This window comes from Oncorhynchus nerka, linkage group LG21, assembly GCF_034236695.1.
Source record: "Oncorhynchus nerka isolate Pitt River linkage group LG21, Oner_Uvic_2.0, whole genome shotgun sequence".
Lineage (NCBI taxonomy): Eukaryota > Metazoa > Chordata > Actinopteri > Salmoniformes > Salmonidae > Oncorhynchus > Oncorhynchus nerka.
In genome coordinates this window covers 12,297,173-12,318,037 of record NC_088416.1, presented here as the reverse complement: position 1 = coordinate 12,318,037, position 20,865 = coordinate 12,297,173, and the positions used below count along the sequence as shown (strand labels likewise).

The following is a 20,865-nucleotide window of genomic DNA, read 5'->3' as shown; positions in this document are numbered from 1 at the left end:
AATATGAGAGATGCTTCTTTGCGTGACAATATGAGATGAGCTGCTTCTATGTAGGACATTATGAGAAGAAGTGGTTCTTGCATATCTTTATGACAGATCCTTAAGGGATATTTTCCTGTGATTTGACACTGACATGCTTAGAATTTAGTAGACACGAATGTCTCTATTACTTGAATATTTGACTGGTTTTCCAAAACTTTAGTACAAGCTAAGTTCATATCTATCTTGCTGGAACTAAGGCTAAATTAGGGGTGGCCAACCCTCCCTCTGGACATGGGGAGCTACGGGGTGTGCAGGCTTTTGCTCCAGCCCTACTATAACAGCCTGAAACCTGGAACCTGATTTTGTAGAATAAGGTGTGTTCGAGTAGGGCTGGATCCTGCAGACGGGTAGCTAGCTAGCAAAATCCTGCAGGAGGTTAGCTAGCTAGTAATCTGAGAAGGATGGTTGGCCACTCCTCCTGAGATAAAGATTAGGTGTAGATGATATTAGATTTAGAGTGAAGTTGCCCCTGATGCTGATCCAGGGTCAGTTCTGCATTTCCCCCATTAATAGTTAGTGGTCATGCTCTACAAGTACCGCTGCTACAAGGTGAGACAGACTTAGGGTGTGTATTCAGTGATGTTAAACATTCTGAATGTTGCAGATAGAAATAGAATGAATAGAGTGGACACAATTCCCTGGTATTCTATCTGACATGTAATCATATGTTTTACACTGTACATTTCTATCTAAACGTTCTGTAACGTTACATCCTGACCAGGCCCCAAATTTGGAGTGCTATATTCTAATGCTCTGTGTCATGGTTAATTTTGTCCTAGTACATTCACGGATGGCTCATCCTGTCCAAGCTGATGCTGCTCTTCTGGTTCAGCTTCATGTACCTGGGGTGAGTGTCCCTACCTGCAATTGTTTGTAGTCAGTCGTATGGTATCATGTTGCCTGGCTGTTGTGGTTGTTTCAAGAAGAGAGCGGGACAGGAAGGCTGTCTCATATAATATATGGGCTTAGTTCATGGCTCTGGTCAAAGGTAGTGCACTATATATAGGGAATAGGATGTCACTTGTTTTACACGTTAAAGAAATTTCCACCACACTAGTGTATTAACTAACTTTGTTGGCTCAAACTTCTCCCCCCTCAGCTTTTCTTATTTAAAGAACTGTCCGACAGATCTGAAAGATCACCTTAGTCCCTGGGCCAGGGATTTAACTTAAACAGATCCCCACTGTCCTCACTTATAGTACCAGTCACCTACTCGTTCCATGGTTTTTCTTTTACTACGTTGTAGAATAATAGTGAAGACATCAAACTATGAAAGAACACATATGGAATCATGAAGTAACCAAAAAAGTGTTAAACAAATCAAAATATATTTAAGATTCTTCAAAGTAGCCACCCTTTGCCTTGACAGCTTTGCACACTCTTGGCATTCTCTCAACTAGCTTCATGGGGTAGTCACTGGATTGTATTTCAATTAACAGGTGTGCCTTGTTAAAAGTTGTGGAATTTCTTTCCTCCTTAATGCATATGAGCCAATAAGTTGTGTTGTGACAAGGTAGGGGTGGTATACAGAAGATAGCCCTATTTGGTAAAAGACCAAGTCTATATTATGGCAGGAACAGCTTGAATAAGCAAAGAGAAACAAAAGTCCATTACTTTAACGTCTTGGTGACAGGGGGGCAGTATTGGGTAGCTTGGATGAATAAGATGCCCAGAGTAAACTACCTGCTACTCTGTCCCAGATGCTAATATATGCATATTATTCGTAGTATTGGATAGAAAACACTCTGAAGTTTCTAAAACTGTTTGAATGATGTCTGTGAGTATAATAGAACTCATATGGCAGGTGAAAATCTGAGACAAATCCAACCAGGAAGTGGGAAATCTGAGGTTTGTAGTTTCATTTAAGTGATTGCCTAGCCAATATACTATGTCTATGGGGCCAGATTGCAATTCCCAAGGCTTCCAGCAGATGTCAACAGTCTTTAGAACGTTGTTTTGAGGCTTCTATTGTGGAAGGGGGTCGAATAAGAGCTGTTTCAACAAGTGGACTAGGCTGTGGCTAATCAGTTGTTTACTGTGCGGGCGCGCCGTGCCTTCTTTTTCCTCTGTAATGAATACGCCATTGTCCTGTTGGAATATTATTGAAGATTTATTATAAAAATACCCTAAGGATTGATTGTAAACATCGTTTGACATGTTTCTACAAACTGGAATGGAACTCTTTTGACTGCTCGTCTGGATTTTGCGCTCGCGCATTGTAAACTAAACGCGTGAACAAAACGGAGGTATTTGGACATAAATTTGGACGGAATCGAACAAAACAAACATTTGTTGTGGGAGTCCTGGGAGTGCATTCCGACGATGATCAGCAAAGGTAAGTGGAGATTTATGATGCTATTTATGACTTTTGTTGACTCCACAACTTGGCGGGTAACTGTATGGCTTGATTTTGTGGCTGAACACTGTTCTCAGATGATTGAATATTGTGCATTTGCCATAAAGCTTTTTTGAAATCTGACACAGCGGTTGCATTAAGAACAAGTTTATCTTTAATTCTATGTAAAACATGTATCTTTCATCGAAGTTTATGATGAGTATTTCTGTTATTTGATGTGGCTCTCTGCAATTTCTCCGGGTGTTTTGGAGGCATTTCTGAACAAGGTTTTTGGATATAAATATGAACTTGATCGAACAAAACATACATGTATTGTGTAACATTGAGTCCTGGGAGTGTCATCTGATGAAGATTGTCAAAGGTTAGTGATTCATTTGATCTATATTTCTGCTTTTTGTGACACCTGTCTTTGGTTGGAAAATGGCTGAATGCTTTCTGTGACTAGTTGCTGACCTAACATAATGATATGTTCTGCTTTTGCCAAAAAGCCTTTTTGAAATCGGACACTGTGGTTGGATTAACGAGAAGTGTATCTTTTAATTGTGTAAAATACTTGTATGGTTAAGGAGTTTTAATTATGAGATTTCTGTTGTTTTTGAATTTGGCGCCCTGCAATTTCACTGGCTGTTGGCGAGGTGGGACGCTAGCGTCCCGAACGATCCCAGAGAGGTTTAGACATGAAGGTCCGTCAATCCGGAACATTTCAAGGACTTTGAACGTTTCCTCAGGTGTAGTTTCAAAAACCATCAAGCGCTATGATGGAACTGGCTCTCATGACGACCGCCACAAGAAAGGAAGACCCAGAGTTACCTCTGCTGCAGAGGATAAGTTCACTAGAGTTACCATCCTCAGAAATTTCAGTCCAAATAAATACTTCAGAGTTCAAGTAACAAAAACATCTCAACATCAACTGTTCAGAGGAGACTGCGTGGATCAGGCCTTCATGGTCAAATTTCTGCAAAGAAACCACTACTAAAGGACACCAATAAGAAGAGATTTGCTTGGGCCAAGAAACACCAGCAATGGACATTAGACCGGTGGAAATCTGTACTTTGGATTGATGAGTCCAAATATGATATTTTTTGTTCCTACTGCTGTGTCTTTGTGAGATGCAGAGTAGGTGAACGGATGATTTCTGCATGTGTGGTTCGCACTGTGAAGCATGGAGGAGGAAGGTGTGTGTTTCTGGTGACACTGTTAGTGATTTATTTCAAATTCAAGACGCACTTAACCAGCATGGCTACCACAGCATTCTGAAGTGATATGCCATTCCATCTGGTTTGTGCTTAGTGGGACTATCATTTGTTTTTCAACAGGACAATGACCCAACACACCTCCAGGCTGTGAAGGGTTATTTGACCAAGAAGAAGCGTGATGGAGTGCTGCATCAGATAACCTCGCCTCCACAATCACCTGACCTCAACCCAATTGGTTTGGGATGAGTTGGACCGCAGAGTGAAGGAAAAGCAGCCAACAAGTGCTCAGCATATGTGGGAACTCCTTCAAGACTGTTGGAAAAGCATTCCTCATGAAGCTGGTTGAGAGAATGCCAAGAGTGTATGAAGGGTGGCTACTTAAACAAATCAAAATACACTTTTTTTTGTTTTGGTCACTACATGATTCCATGTGTTATTTCATAGTTTTTGATGTCTTCACTATTATTCTACAATGTAGAAAATAGTACAAATTAAGAATTACCCTTGAATGATTAGGTTTGTCCAAACTTTTGACTAGTACTGTACATCAAAGGCAGCATTCTAATTCCTCAGTTCAAACTGAATGGGAGTATCTCAACAGTTTTTAATGTGAATTCCTCATCCTAACAGACAAGGCAGATGAAAGGAAGGATATTCATCGGTCCTCTAATCACTATGGATGAAGGATAGGAAAGGAAGCAACTAGGACCATTGAGATACATCCCTTGTCTGTAAAGCGGTTTGAGGTTTAAATGCACTTTACATAAAGTTTGATTTGACATTTCTCTCTTCCTATCCACGGAGGTATTTAAAACCTACAACATGGCCATGGATTACCCCACAGTAGCCATCATCTAGAACTTTGGGGCGGTGGGAATGATCTGCATACACTGGAAGGGGCCCCTGCAGCTGCAGCAGGCCTACCTCATCGCCATCTCAGCCCTCTTGGCCCTGGTGTTCATCAAGTACCTGCCCGAGTGGTCCGCCTGGGTCATCCTGGGAGCCATCTCTGTCTACGGTGAGTGAGAGGGCTCAGAGTACATATTGTTGTTGGTTTCTACTGTCTAGCATTGTCCGGAATACCATGAAAAAGGGGTAAAAATAAAAATCCACCTTGCCTATCCCAGTGCAAGGTGAATCTACCTTCTTATTACGTATACCTATCTAATCCTTTTAGATCTTAGCCAAGATGGGTAGAGGCTACAGATTGTTTCTGGACGTGCCCTTTGATTTAATGTCATAGGTGTTAATGGTAGACCAGTTATCATGCTGCTGTACAGACCTTGACTATTAGCTGAGCACCACCTATCAAAAAGTGTGCAATTTCATCATGCATAGATGTTGCAATCATTCTTTCAGTACTTTTTGGCTCACTCAGAAATTCCTGTGTCATGCTGTTTTCCTTTGTTTGCAGATTTGGTTGCAGTCTTGTGCCCCAAAGGTCCTCTAAGGATGCTTGTGGAGACAGCACAGGAGCGTAACGAGCCCACCTTCCCTGCACTCATATATTCATGTAAGTACAAGGTTTTGTTCATTGGGGCACACCGTAGTAAAATGTTTTGCAACAAAGTGTATCTTGTTAAACAAGTTCACGGGTGTGTATTTACAGTAGCTATTACAGTGAAATAATACCATGCTATTGTTTGAGGGGAGTGCACAACAACAAAACTTATCACAGCAACTGGTTTGATACATTCACCTCTGAAGGTAAATAATGTACTTACATTCAGTAATCTTGCTCTGATTTATCACCCTGAGGGTCCCAGAGATAACATGTAGCATAGTTTTGTTTGATAATATCCATTTTATATTCAAATGCAGGAACTGGGTTCTAAAGTTTGAACCTCTGCTGTGTCTGCCCGCCAGCTGTATGAATAACATACAGCTGGTGGGTTTTAAGCTTTTTTAAAGCTTTTTGGCAGGATAGAACAGCGGCCTCTGGTCTATGTATATTTGTAAACAACAGCTGGTGCGCGGAATATAAGGAAGTCTCGAGGTTCTGCTCGCCTGAGGTAGAGTATCTTATGATAAGCTGTAGACCACACTATTTACCAAGAGTTTTCATCTATATTCTTTGTAGCTATTTATTTACCACCACAAACCGATGCTGGCACTAAGACTGCACTGCACAATGAGTTGTATACGGCCCTAAGCAAACCGGAAAACCCTCATCGAGGCGGCACTCCTACTGGCCGGGGACTTTATTGCAGGGAAACATAAATCCGTTTTACCTCATTTCTATCAGCATGTTAAATGTGCAACCAGAGGGGGAAAACATCTAGACCACCTTTACTCCACAAACAGAGATGCGTACAAAAGCTCTCCCTCGCCCTCCATTTGGCAAATCTGACCACAATTCTGTCTTCCTGATTCCTGCTTACAAGCTAAAACTAAAGCAGGAAGCACCAGTGACTCGGTCAATGAAGAAGTGGTCAGATGACACAGATGCTAAGCTACAGGACTGTTTTGCTAGCACAGACTGGAATATGTTCCGGGTTTCTTCCGATGGCATTGAGCGGTACACCACATGAGCCACTGGCTTCATCAATAAGTGCATTGATGACATCGTCTCCATAGTGACCGTATGTACATACCACAAGCCATGAATTACAGATCACATCCACACTGAGCTAAAGGGTAGAACTGCCGCTTTCAAGGAGTGGGACTCTAACCAGGACGTTTATAAGAAATTCTGTGATGTCCTCTGACGAACCATCAAACAGGTAAAGCGTTAATACAGGACTAAGATTGAATCGTACTACACCGGCTCCAACGCCTGTCAGATGTGGCAGGGCTTGCAAACTATTAGACTACACACAGCCATGAGCCTACTAGAAGAGCTAAACTACTTCTATGCTCGCTTCGAGGTTAGCAACACTGAAGCATGCATGACAGCATCAGCTGTTCCATACGACTGTGTGATCGCGCTCTCCGTAGCCGATGTGAGTAAGACCTTTAAACAGGTCAACATTCACCGCAGAGCCAGGTGGATTACAAGGACGTGTACTCCGAGCATGCGCTGACCAACTGACAAGTGTCTTCACTGGCATTTTCAACCTCTCCCTGTCTGAATAAGGGTAGGTAACAACACATCTGCCATGCTGATCCTTAACACAGGGGCCCCTCAGGGTTGCGTGCTCAGTCCCCTCCTGTATTCCCTTTTCACCCATAACTGCATGGCCAGGCACGACTCCAACACCATCAAGTTTGCCGATGACAACAGTGGTCACAACAGTGACCACGATGAGACAGCCTATAGGGAGGAGGTCAGAGACCTGGCCGTCTGGGGCCAGGACAACAACCTCTCCCTCAACATGATCAAGACAAAGGAGATGATTGTGGACTACAGGAAAAGGAGGACCGAGCACGCCCCCATTCTCATCGACAGGGCTGTAGTGGAGCAGGTTGAGAGCCTTAAGTTCTTTGGTGTCCACATCGCCAACAAACTATCATGGTCCGAACACACCAAGACAGTAGTGAAGAGGGCACGACAAAGCCTATTTCCCCTCAGGAGCCTGAAAAGCTTCGGCATGGGTCCTCAGATCTTTAATACAGTTCTACAGCTGCACCATCGAGAGCATCCTGACTGGTTGCATCACTGCCTGGTATGGCAAGTGCTCAGCCTCTGACTGCAAGACACTACAGAAGGTAGTGCGTATGGCCCAGCACATCACTGGAGCCAAGCTTCCTGCCATCGAGGACCTCATTACCAGGCGGTGTCAGAGGACGGCCCTAAAAATTGTCAAAGACTCCAGTCACCCTGGTCATAGACTGTTCACTCTGCTCCCGCACGGCAGATGGTACCGGAGTGCCAATTATAGGTCTAAACAGCTTCTACCTCCAAACCATAAGACTCCTGAATAGTTAATCAAATGGGTACACAGACTATTTGCATTTTACACTCCCCACCCGTATTTTATGATGCTGCTACTCTGTTTATTATTTATGCATAGTCACTTTAACTCTACCTACATGTACATACAGTGGGGCAAAAAAGTATTTAGTCAGCCATCAATTGCGCAAGTTCTCCCACTTAAAAAGATGAGAGGCCTGTAATTTTCATCATAGATACACTTCAACTATGACAGACAAAATGAGAAATCACATTCTAGGATTTTTAATGAATTTATTTGCAAATTATGGTGGAAAATAAGTATTTGGTCAATAACAAAAGTTTATCTCAATACTTTGTCATATACCCTTTGATGGCAATGACAGAGGTCAAACATTTTCTGTAAGTCGTCAAGGTTTTCACACACTGTTGCTGATATTTTGGCCCATTCCTCCATGCAGATCTCCTCTAGAGCACTGATGTTTTGGGGCTGTTGCTGGGCAACACGGATTTTCAACTCCCTCCAAAGATTTTCTATGGGGTTGAGATCTGGAGACTGGCTAGGCCACTCCAGGACCTTGAAATGCTTCTTACGAAGCCACTCCTTCGTTTCCCGGACGGTGTGTTTGGGATCATTGTCATGCTGAAAGACCCAGCCACGTTTCATCTTCAATGCCCTTGCTGATGGAAGGAGGTTTTCACTCAAAATATCACGATACATGGCCCCATTCATTCTTTCCTTTACACGGATCAGTCGTCCTGGTCCCTTTGCAGAAAAACAGCCCCAAAGCATGATGTTTCCACCCCCATGCTTCAGTAGATTTGGTGTTCTTTGGATGCAACTCAGTATTCCTTGTCCTCCAAACACGATGAGTTGAGTTTTTACCAAAAAGTTAGATTTTGGTTTCATCTGACCATATGACATTCTCCCAATCTTCTTATGGATCATCCAAATGCTCTGTAGCAAACTTCAGACGGGCCTGGACATGTACTGGCTTAAGCAGGGGGACACGTCTGGCACTGCAGGATTTGAGTCCCTGGTGGCCTAGTGTGTTACTGATGGTAGGCTTTGTTACTTTGGTTCCAACTCTCTGCAGGTCATTCACTAGGTCCCCCCGTGTGGTTCTGGGATTTTTGCTCATCGTTCTTGTGATCATTTTGACCCCACAGGGAGAGATCTTGCGTGGAGCCCCAGATTGAGGGAGATTATCAGTGGTCTTGTATGTCTTCCATTTCCTAATAATTGCTCACACAGTTGATTTCTTCAAACCAAGCTGCTTACCTATTGCAGATTCAGTCTTCCCAGCCTGGTGCAGGTCTACAATTTTGTTTTTGGTGTCCTTTGACAGCTGTTTGCCTTGGCCATAGTGGAGTTTGGATTGTGACTGTTTGAGGTTGTGGACAGGTGTATTTTATACTGATAAACAGTTCCAACAGGTGCCATTAATACAGGTAACGAGTGGAGGACAGAGGAGCCTCTTAAAGTAGAAGTTACAGGTCTGTGAGAGCCAGACATTTTGCTTGTTTGTAGGTGATCAAATACTTATTTTCCACCATAATTTGCAAATAAATTCATAAAAATTTCTACAATGTGATTTTCTGGATTTTTTTCCCTAATTTTGTCTGTCATAGTTGAAGTGTACCTATGATGAAAATTGCAGGCCTCATCTTTTTAAGTGGGAGAACTTGCACAATTGGTGGCTGACTAAATACTTTTTTGCCCCACTGTATTACCTCGACTACCCTGTGTCCCCGCACATTGACTCTGTACCGGTATCCCCTGTATAAAGCCTCACTCCTGTTATTTTACTGCTGCGCTCAAATCATTTGTTATTTTTCTTAATGAATATGATGTCAGTTCAGTTGTCATCTGAGATATTCTCATCAATGATAAGATGACAGTGGAAAGTCTACACATCCGAGTTATCGGATTCACATGGAATTGTTGTTCAATTTAAATGTTTGAATATGAAATTATTCGTGATTGGATGAAATGTGAGATTTGGATTTTCATAAGATAGGGCTCTGCTCAATCAGTGGCCCGCCACTGTGAAGGGACATGGGCTATAAAACTTTTCAAACACGCCCTCCTCTCCCTTCCTATATAAGCCCTTGACGACAATATAACCTCCTGTTCCGAGGATGTAGGACGACGGTCCGATGTCAGAATGGTTCAGATAATAACTACAGAATGAAGCCAACATCAGCATGAGCTTTGGTTGCGAATGGTATGAACTTTGAACTCTTATTCACTACAGAAGTGATACCTCCTAGCCGTTGAGTTAGCAACCTCAGCTGCAAACGCAGGTTAGGAAGGAACAGACAGAGTATCCTGTCTACCACACAACGACGTTACTACAACGTATTCAATTTACCAGCAGAGACATTCTTCAAAGGACACGGGACTCGGTTGGGTAACACGGCCTTCCATCTACCACCAACCTACCGAAGCGCAGCTCGGAGTAAATATTTATTGCATTTTCCTTTTCCAAATGGGCGGTAATTTAGACTGCATAAGATAGTGTATTTACGATAGCACAGCTTCGGCCTTTGTTCCTCAGTCTTCCCGCTCCACTCAAACCCACCCCCTTTTTCTTTTGTGTAACAAGCTGTCATATCTGTTCCACCGCTAGGGACGTAATCCTTTATGACGTAATTTGTAATCAAGTTATGATTTAATTATGTGTATGTGTAATTCTGTTGGATTCGTTAGGTATTTTGTATTGCTGATTCAACTTGTTAGCCAGGGTTCGTGCAGATAGCTAAGAATTTACCATTTTCAAATGAGACTGAATTAAGATGACGATTAATATTGACTGCCATTGATGTCAAATATTACTTGCTCTTTAAGAGTTTATTCGTGAGATAACCGCTCTATAAATATTATTTTGTGGTGCCCAACTCTCTAGTTAATTACATTTACATGATTAGCTCAATCAGGTAATATTAATTACGGAGAAATTATTTTATAGAATAGCATGTCATATCACTGAATCCGGCATAGCCAAAGACACGACAAGTGTAAGCAATGTTGGTGAACATTACACCAAGCCTATCAAAATGTAGCCATTTGGCATTTCTAGCCTATCCTTTCAGATTTCCAAATATGCATAGGGGGTAGGGTTCTGGGGGTTGATTGGGGAGTGGACAAACATCTCCCATAGCATTTTATTATAATTTTTTGTAAATAAATGTGGTTTCTTGTGATTTGAAACTAATCTAAATGGACATGCTGTGGTGTTGTATAATCTGCAGGAGGAGTCAAGCTGGGACTGGGGGACTTCATCTTCTACAGTGTGCTGGTGGGGAAGGCTGCCGCCACTGGAGGAGACTGGAACACCACGCTGGTCTGTGTCCATTCTCATAGTGAGTGTTACAGCCAGACCTAGGGCTGTTCCGGTGGCTGTATTACTGCCATACCGGCAGTCACGAGTCATGACCACAGGAAAATTCCATGTGACCGTTGAGTAATCTCCTTTTATCACTCTTGACATGCATTGGTGGTATTCAACTCGTTAATGACCATCAGGTTGCTAATGGCCTGGCACTCTGGGCTCTATTGTCCCTCTAACCACTCTGACATCAATGCAAAATCACACTTATCATCAACAGTATTGTGCTTTTAAAACTCACCTCACTGTGAAGTTCAACAAACTTCAAACTGAGTGGTTTAAACTGAGTGGAAAACATGGTCATTGTAGATGTTGTTTCAAAGTGGACAGCGCTTTCTAAGGGCACGATTAATTCAAAACACCCATAAGCATATTAGTTTATGCATAGGCCTATATATGAGCCCTGAAAAATGATTGTGCTGTTATACAATACATAGCCTACCGCATATTATGCACGACAGAAACACTTTTAATTAAGATTTCTTTGGTACATAATTGGCAACCTGTAATCTGAAATTCTAGTAATCGCCTTTGAATGCGTACTGTATTATTATGCATACTGGATGAACTGGTTACCTTATTCTACGCTCCAAACGTTCTATCCATGATTTTGGAAGTAAACGTATCGGCCTAGGTGATGTTGGTTCATTGATTGTGCAGGGTGGCTTACAGTTATTCACTATAATTGTAGGCTAACTTTCTTTTTTTCCTATTGTATTTATGTATGATTAACTATTCAGTTACAAGTCTGAACTAATGTTTGAGTTTATTTTATTTTTACAGGGACAGTGCACATTGATCAACGTTTCAGTAAAAGTGCCGGTTTTAGCCAGCCGGCTAATTTTCAACTGCAGTCCCTGGGCAGGTTATTAAAAACATGTTCATGGTAAGCAGACCCATGATAAATTAGAAAGGCAGTTTCTGCAGAAACTTTGGAATGGGTGTTGATTGCTAGCCTATTTAGTGTGGTGGCTAAGCTGAAATTGCCCTAAGAACTGTGTTCAAGCACCAAATGTGGCCCATTTAGTGGATTTGAAATGTTCTTTTAATGACCCCTTCTGTGTCTCACAGGGACTCTGCCTCACTCTTCTGCTGCTGGCCATATACAAGAAGGAGATTGGGGGGGCCATCACCTTCGGCCTGGTCTTCTACTTCTCTACAGATAACCTGGTCCGCCCCTTTATGGACAACCTCGCTGCCCATCAGTTCTACATCTTCGGCATTTATGTCCCACTCTTTTGAGGATAACTTGGCACTTCAATAGTTCAAGTGAAGTGGTAACTTGAACAGTCAAGACATGCTGCAGTGATCCATTCAAGTCAAATCTCTGCCCAAGGCTACTGGTTTTTAAAGGGGCAGTGCAGTCCAAAACTTGATTTAATTATATTTTCCCACCAAGGTCAAAAATAACTCTGAAATTGGGAAAATTATAATTCCCTTTTAGTGTGAGGTTTATTTTTTTACTCCTGGAATTTGCCTGTTCAGGTGGAATGTAGTTTTTGGCCCCCACAGCATGACATCACAATCCGATCGGATTATTCTGACCAATAACCTGTTCACAAAAATAGTTAGCTCCTACAGACAGTGAATCTGTCTGTCTGGGGCTTGCTATATAAAGCAGGCATCGAGGTCAGTGTATTTGGTGTTATTTTCATGAAATAAAGTTGTTGTTTTTTTACACTGATTTTAATGTCTTGAAAGCAGAAAGTCTGTCTTCACTTCTAACCCCAATTCCCCTTCTGTAAATAAGCAAGACAATCAAGCAGATTCAAATGAAAGTTCTGTTTGAGGCACTCTATTCGTCAACAATTGATTTAATCTTGTATGACTTGTAGGAAATTATTTAACTTGACATTTTCTAATAGTTGGTTTGAAACCAAATGGAAGTCAAATCATACACTCTCTATTTTGATAATTGCTGCTATGTATGGTGAAGGTGTAGAACTGGGGGAGAGGCTGATGCTAGATCTGTACCTAGGGGAAACATCCCGGAGAGCCCGAAAACAGAAACTAAACATGAAGCATGATGGTCCTAACTAGCCTGAAATCCAAACGGATATTCTCTGTTCATCAGTTTGTATTGCAGTCTAGGTTCTAAATGCTCACTGAAGACCAAAACTTGCCGGTAGCTTAAAGCTAAAATACTGGTATGCTGTTTGAACGCAACGAGAGTGTGTAGTCTTTATATTGAAGATATATTTTATAGAATGTAATGCTGTAACATTTTATATTAATACACTTAAATGAAGTTTGATGGATTTTCTGTTGTGCAATAAAGTGGTACTTCTGCTAAATGAATTCCAAGAGCACAAATCTAACAATGGATGAAAGGGTGATTCTGACAATTAATCTTAATGGTTGTACAGTCGTCTCAAATAAAACTGTGAAGGACCTCGGCGTTACTCTGAACCCTGATCTCTCTTTTGAAGAACATATCAAGACTGTTTCAAGGACAGCTTTTTTCCATCTAAGTAACATTGCAAAAATCAGAAAATTTCTGTCCAAAAATGATGCAGAAAAATTAATTCATGCTTTTGTCACTTCTAGGTTAGACTACTGCAATGCTCTACATTCCGGCTACCCGGATAAAGCACTAAATAAACTTCAGTTAGTGCTAAATACGGCTGCTAGAATCCTGACTAGAACCAAAAAATGTGATCATATTACTCCAGTGCTAGCCTCCCTACACTGGCTTCCTGTCAAGGCAAGGGCTGATTTCAAGATGTTACTGCTAACCTACAAAGCATTACATGGGCTTGCTCCTACCTATCTCTCTGATTTGGTCCTGCCGTACATACCTACTACCTACACGTACGCTACGGTCACAAGATGCAGGCCTCCTAATTGTCCCTAGAATTTCTAAGCAAACAGCTGGAGGCAAGGCTTTCTCCTATAGAGCTCAATTTTTATGGAATGGTCTACCTACCCATGTGAGAGACGCATACTCGGTCTCAACCATCTCTTCAGTGGGTCATATGATTGAGTGTAGTCTGGCCCAGGAGTGTGAAAGTGAACGGAAAGGCTCTGGAGCAACGAACCGACCTTGCTGTCTCTGCCTGGCCGGTTCCCCTCTTTCCACTGGGATTCTCTGCCTCTAACCCTATTACAGGGGCTGAGTCACTGGCTTACTAGGAATCTTTCATACCGTCCCTAGGAGGGGTGCGTCACTTGAGTGGGTTGAGTCACTGATGTGGACTTCCTGTCCCCCCCTTTGGTTTGTGCCGTGGCGGAGATCTTTGTGGGCTATACTTGGCCTTGTCTCAGGATGGTAAGTTGGTGGTTGAAGATATCCCTCTAGTGGTGTGGGGGCTGTGCTTTGGCAAAGTGGGTGGGGTTACATCCTTCCTGTTTGGCCCTGTCCGGGGGTGTCATTGGATGGGGCCAGTGTCTCCTGACCCCTCCTGTCTCAGCCTCCAGTATTTATGCGTCGGGGGGCTAGGGTCAGTTTGTTATATCTGGAGTACTTCTCCTGTCCTATCCGGTGTCCTGTGTGAATTTAAGTATACTCCCTCTAATTCTCTCTTGGAGGACCTGAGCCCTAGGACCATGCCTCAGGACTACCTGGCATGATGACTCCTTGCTGTCCCCAGTCCACCTGGCCATGCTGCTGCTCCAGTTTCAACTGTTCTGCCTGTGATTATTAATATTTGACCATGCTGGTCATTCATGAACATTTGAACATCTTGGCCATGTTCTGTTATAATCTCCACCCGGCACAACCAGAAGAGGACTGGCCACCCCACATAGCCTGGTTCCTCTCTAAGTTTCTTCCTAGGTTTTGGCCTTTCTAGGGAGTTTTTCCTAGCCACCGTGCTTCTAAACCTGCATTGCTTGCTGTTTGGGGTTTTAGGCTGGGTTTCTGTACAGTACTTTGAGATATCAGCTGATGTACGAAGGGCTATATAAATAAATTTGATTCTAAAATTAATGATTAATAGAATGGAGGTTGGAGTGTCTGAGATTGACCCTTTTATCAAAGGGGTTCTTCACCAGCTCTATAGCTCAACTAGTGGTAAAATAAAACAAGGCACTGGAATATTACATGTGTAATTTGGCAATATGTAAACATGGACTGGACTAGTTCTCAATGTTCCATCACAGAGGATATTGTTAATTAAAAAGCTATGTTTCCTCTTGTAGGCATTTTGGTAAATAGACCATTTGAATTTAGAATAGTTTGCCCTGAAGGGGACCATGATGCAAGGGAACTTAAGGTGCACACTAGTGTGTGTCTGTTTCGTAGATATTAGTTTACTGCTGACATTTGCCCTAAAAGAAGAGTACCATATTTCCCTGCAGCACAATCTTTATTTTGGTTTAAAAAAACAACATACACTATCATTAGCAAACATAACCATTGACAGAAACAACAATTTTCTTCATTTTAAACATATGGCCTCAAAGTGCACATTTCCATCCGTCTGGGGCTTAATTTCGATTTTCAAACTGTGATTTGTTCTTGAGAAGGAAGGCTGCTAAGAATTCAATAGGATTTGTAGGTCTGAAAGAGAAGACAAAATGGAGAAAGGCACATCTTTAAAGTATATTAGCTTGACAATTGTTACTCAAATGCTCTTCCCTTTTCATAGTACTGCCTGTTCAAAGCATTTTATTTTTTTACAAATGCATTTCCAAGCATGTCACACAGAAATGTGAATGGGGAAAAATCTGAGCCCCTGCACAGACATTTTCAACATACCTTTCCTTGGCCAACACAGATAAACCTTGAAGAAGAATGGGCACCACTGTCTGATCCAAATATGCCCTGGTGGGGAGCGACTGCAGATCCACCTTCTGTTTGGAGACCTTCTCTGTGTTGGCTTTCTCGTTTTCCACTATTCTCTACACAATGAGGTGGTGAAAGAGGAAGCAGAGATACAGAAATGTCACAAGTTACTGCTACTCACGCCACTATCCATGTATGTAAGCGTCTCAAAAGTGTACTCAGAATTGCAATCTCATGCAATGTAGCCTAACCAATTTGTACCAAAAAGCATAGGCTTCACACATTAATGCCTGCTATGTTAGAGAGCTGTGCATACAGTGCTTGTTCAGTAGACAAGCAAGGTTACCACAATGCAGTGTGATAGTTTGAGTCTTTGAAATTGACCCCTTTTCATGGACATAATTTTCTGAAAGGCACAATAATCATATTGGATGATCATACCTGGATGTTTTCTGTCAGTCCATATTCAGAATGGGGGTTTTCAGCAATCTAAAAAGGAGCAGAAATTAGTCTAACTACAAAACACGACTTTAAATGAAGAGAACACTTCAAATCCCTAACTACATCTGTAATAGACTTACTGGAGTGTTCCCCTCCATAGATTGGTCTGCGTCTGTGTGATCTGAGAGAAACATGCATTAATGTCAGCTAACATTACTACATTCTAGGCAATTCACTCTGGCTATCTACTCCGATTTCAGAGCGCAGAATAACTGATGAATTTACGAACGCTCAACACCTGTTGAATATGGCCAGTGTCAGTAAAAATAGACAAAAAAGCTTAATTAAATTGTTGCCAGTAGCACAGTTGCAGTCACCAACACTCTGGATAACATGAGAACAGCCTAACCAGCTCTGCCAGGGCAAGTCAAATGGCCAGAGTGAGGTGTTCTCTCATTTATGTCTGGAAGTAGCTAGCAAGCTAGCTACCTTTAGCCAGTTAGCTTGGGTTATTGACTGCCATTGTGAGGTCAGATCAACCTTACTCATACACAGCCCTTCTGTAAATAGCACACCCAACTACCTCATCCCCATGTTATTTTTTTGTTGTTGCCATTTGTACCCCAGTATCTCTACTTGCACACCACCTGCACATCTATCACTCCAGTGTTAATACTAAATTGTAATGATTTCGCCTCTATGGCCTATTTATTGCCTTACCTCCCCAATCTTACTACATTTGCACACACTGTACATATATTTTTCTATTGTGTTAGTGACTGTACGTTTGTTTATCCCATGTGTAATTGTGTTTTTGTCGCACCCTCTTTGCTTTATCTTGGCCAGGTTTCAGTTGTAAATTGCTTTATCTTGGCCAGGTTTCAGTTGTAAATGAGAACTTGTTGTCAACTGGCCTGCCTGATTAAATAATGGGGAAATTAAAAACTCCTTGGCCAGAGCGTCCAGTCAGTGTGCGCTCTAAACGCCCTGCGAAACGCTTCGAATTTACGAACACCGAGAGCGCATACTGGCACTCCAGAGTGAATTTACGAACGTACCCGAAGAGGGCAGTCAGTCAGTTAACGTAAATGTCTTCAGAATCATTCGGAGACAGATCAGAAACAATATCAAAATGTCAACAACCGCAAGGACGGTCGTTCTGTCATCGTTTACCTATATAACGTAAGATACACACACTTACTCCAGACTAAGTTCAGGTAGATGACTAGTAACATAGCATTACCATCTATTCTTAAAAGCCAAAGTAGGTACCCTACAGGCGGGCTAGCTACAGTAACGTTAAATTAATTCTAGAGGCGAGTAAAGTAACGTTACTTTAGCTCGTTGGCTAGCTAACGTTATCATGTTGGCAACGACATTCCACCGTGAACCAAGGACTGTTACGGAGAGATCAGATTGGATTAAACCAATTGTTGGGTATAAGAAATATTTCAAGCTAAATGTATCCCTCAAATTGACTACAATTATAATTTAACTCACAAAAGTGCCGATAAACGAACATTTCACTTACCGTCCGCCATGTTTGTTGTTAGTATTTACGCAATGTGGGTGGTCTCTACGTAAACTCTTGTTTGCAGTTACGTGCTTTCTATGATAGGACAAGAGGGCGCGTGCCCCTCCTCTCTTACCCTTTTGTTCGTTTGGTAACCGCCCCGTCCAATTTGATCAACATTTGGACCACCATGTCGGAGAAAAAATGGCAACTATAGACGCTTCAAAAGTTGAACCCAAGCAAAAGGCTATGTAATGTAATGGATACGATAGCAAGTCGTCGGGTGAATGAGTTCCCCGGAAGGAAGAGGCAGCAGAAAGAAGCGAGGCCCTGCAGGGTCCCCGCCCGACGGAGGGGACATCTGCGTCCAGGTGTCACTACATAAACGAAATGTGTACTACTTCTTCTACCCACTGCTGGCGTTGTTTGCAGTGCTCCGTGTCCTAGTCTTGAATTTTGGCGTACTCTTCGCCTGGCTGTGCGAGCGGATGTCTCGCGCTATGGTTGCGAGACCCAAACAACGGGCAGCAGACGAACATGCGAACAAGGTGTGCAAGCAGGACAGCGGCGAGCAGATTCGAAACAGCCACAAACAAGCATTCGAGTACATCTCAGTGGCTCTGAGAATTGACGAGGATGACAAAGGTATTTTTTTCAGTGTAGTGTGACTGCTATTTGCAGCAGCAGCACTGACTGTTGGCTAGCTGGGCTTAAACAGCAGTTGTCAAGTTATCAACTGTCATACACCGATGTGTGGATAATGCAAACAAAGATACTACTGTCAATACAGATTGAAACAAAACGGGTTCAATTTAACTAGGTCTATTGATTCAAACACAGGCTCTTTACCCAAGGTGTGGTGCTGAAGTGTTGATCCCATCATATTTAGTTTATTTATTCGGACTTTTCCATTGAAACCACCACCTTTTTTATAATGTCATCATGCAGACAAAGAGAACAGTTGTTCTGTCAATGACCTTCAGTATGCAATCACATAGAGATATTAGCTTATTGGACTGCAGATACATGCCTGTCCATTATACCACCACATTATTACTACAATGGCTTAATGTTGAGCCAGTTGACAGTGTTATGCAGACTGTTCAATATGGCTAGGAGAATGTGCCTGCCTACTCAGCCTAGGTCTCAGACTGGCTGAATGCAGTCAGTCATATGGTATGCCCAGGGGCAATATGTTAGTGGCTGAGTGCGGGGGACACAAACTAGTATAACTAGCCTGCATAAATTAAGGTGCCAATGAATGTTTTATAGTTTGTTAACAAAATGAAAGTAACAATGATGGGCAATACTGTATGGATATGCAAAAAAACAGCAAATATATATATATATGCTTTGTCCTCCTTTGAAACCAGGACAGTTTATATTCCCAATATACTGTCCACACACACAAGCCTATACAGTATAACAGCAGAGCTACTGCCTATCTGCATGTGCCTTTCTCCAATCTGTGTGATCCCAGGGGATCAATAGACATGTGCTTGGATGATGTGAGCCGACATTAATTGGTATTGTCAGCAGGGAGGAAAATGCCTCAGATTCTCCTCTCCGAGTTGGCCGTGTCATCATGCATGAGCGAACTGAATTAATCAAGTTCCTCCCTGACTATTTACAATGTTCCAATGTACTGTAACTGGGGTGTTATCATTAGTCCAAACAGTTGGAAAAGGGAAGGTTTTGCAACTAAAACAAAAGTTTCTATTGGTCAAATTCAGGTAGGTCTCACCCCATTTCGTTCCTCTTGCTTGTGTTTAAGAAACTCCCCCCCAATACACAGGGGCCGGAGCACATAGTCTACAGTCAGTGCTATGTTTTGAAAGGCTATACTTTCTCTCATGTTGGTGAGTTTAGTTAGACCTGTGTTTTCAATGCAAACACACAAAATGTATTGATTATGTTTCTCCCAGACTCTTAGGTCTGTCATAGGCTAACCTTGTCCCCAAGCTATTTTGCACAGTGGTGTCTTGAGTAGAGGTCGACTAATTATGATTTTCCAACACAGATACCGATTATTGGAGGACCAAAAAAAAGCCGATAGCGATTAATCGGGCGATTTTATTTTTTAAAAACAACAAGAAAAAAAAACATTTATTTGTAATAATGGCAATTACAGCAATACTGAATGAACACTTATTTTAACTTAATATAATATATCAATAAAATCAATTTAGCCTCAAATAAATAATGAAACGTGTTCAATTTGGTTTAAATAATGCAAAAACAAAGTGTTGGAGAAGAAAGTAAAAGTGCAATATGTGCCATGTAAGAAAGCTAACATGAGTCTTCAATATTCCCAGGTAAGAAGTTTTAGGTAGTTTATTATAGGAATTATAGGATTATTTCTCTCTATACGATTTGTATTTCATATACCTTTGACTATTGGATGTTCTTATAGGCACTTTAGTATTGCCAGTGTAACAGTATAGCTTCCGTCCCTCTCCTCGCTCCTACCTGGGCTCGAACCAGGAACACATAGACAACAGCTACCCTCGAAGCAGCGTTACCCATGCAGAGCAAGGGGAACAACTACTCCAAGTCTCAGAGCGAGTGATGTTTGAAATGCTATTAGCGTACACCCCGCTAACTAGCTAGCCATTTCACACCGGTTACACCAGCCTAATCTCGGGAGTTGATAGGTTTGAAATCATAAACGGTGCAATGTTTGAAGCACAGCGACGAGTTGCTGGCAAAAATGCACAAAAGTGCTGTTTGAATGAATGCTTATGAGCCTGCTGGTGCCTACCATCGCTCAGTCAGACTGCTCTATCAAATCATAGACTTAATTATAACATATTAACACACAGAAATACTGTATAGGTCGAATCCGGAAACTATCATCTCAAAAACAAAATGTTTATGCTTTCAGTGAAATACGGAACCGTTCCGTATTTTATCTTAACGGGTGGCATCCATAAGTCTAAATATTCCTGTTACATTACACAACCTTCAATGTTATGTCATAATTACGTAAAATTACTTTTAGCTAAATATGCAGGTTTAAAAATATATACTTCTGTGTATTGATTTTAAGAAAGGCATTGATGTTTATGGTTAGGTACATTGGTGCAACGATTGTGCTTTTTGCGAATACGCTTTTGTTAAATCATCCCCCGTTTGGCGAAGTTGGCTGTCTTTGTTAGGAAGAAACAGTCTTCACACCGTTTACAATGAGCTAGGCGGCCCAAACTGTTGCATATACCCTGACTCTGTTGCAAGAGAAGTGACACCATTTTTCCTAGTTAAAAGAAATTCATGTTAGCAGGCAATATTAACTAAATATGCAGGTTTAAAAATATATACTTGTGTATTGATTTTCAGAAAGGCATTGATGTTTATGGTTAGGTACACG

The 20,865-nt window shown here is 41.8% G+C and overlaps 2 protein-coding genes and 1 pseudogene across 5 annotated transcripts in view; 2 read left to right on the top strand and 1 right to left on the bottom strand.

Annotated features, from left to right (window-relative positions):
* The first annotated feature begins 564 nt into the window (after positions 1 to 564).
* On the top strand, positions 565 to 13,267 carry LOC115103577 (presenilin-2-like; annotated as a pseudogene).
* Positions 13,268 to 15,106: 1,839 nt separating this feature from the next.
* On the bottom strand, positions 15,107 to 17,723 carry LOC115103926 (protein dpy-30 homolog). Of its 2 annotated transcripts, none has more exons than XM_029624992.2 (5): positions 17,635 to 17,723; positions 16,126 to 16,166; positions 15,986 to 16,033; positions 15,518 to 15,660; positions 15,107 to 15,319 (listed from the first exon to the last, which is right to left on the bottom strand). In XM_029624992.2, exons 2-5 carry the CDS (start codon positions 16,141 to 16,143, stop codon positions 15,247 to 15,249), a joined length of 282 nt encoding a protein of 93 aa, XP_029480852.1. In that variant the 5' UTR covers positions 16,144 to 16,166; positions 17,635 to 17,723; the 3' UTR covers positions 15,107 to 15,246. The 2 variants fall into 2 exon arrangements, with proteins under 2 accessions (XP_029480852.1, XP_029480851.1); XM_029624991.1 differs by lacking the exon at positions 17,635 to 17,723 and adding an exon at positions 17,517 to 17,618.
* LOC115103925 (spastin-like) overlaps positions 17,672 to 20,865 on the top strand; it is a 34,101-nt gene continuing 30,907 nt past the window's right edge. Inside the window, exon 1 of one of the 3 annotated variants that reach the window (XM_029624990.2) lies at positions 17,672 to 18,143. In XM_029624990.2, coding sequence (XP_029480850.1) covers positions 17,786 to 18,143 — 358 coding nt within the window. In that variant the 5' untranslated portion in view covers positions 17,672 to 17,785. The remainder of the gene's footprint in view (positions 18,144 to 20,865) is intronic. The other 2 variants (XM_029624989.2, XM_029624988.2) reach the window with 2 other exon arrangements.

Bases quoted from the DNA above. Each gene is read 5' to 3' on its own strand.
- LOC115103926 (XM_029624991.1), bottom strand. The intron at 16,034-16,125 runs GTAAGTCTATTA...GCTCCTTTTTAG, and splicing joins CTATGGAGGGGAACACTCCA to ATTGCTGAAAACCCCCATTC. The intron at 15,661-15,985 runs GTATGATCATCC...CTCATTGTGTAG, and splicing joins GACTGACAGAAAACATCCAG to AGAATAGTGGAAAACGAGAA.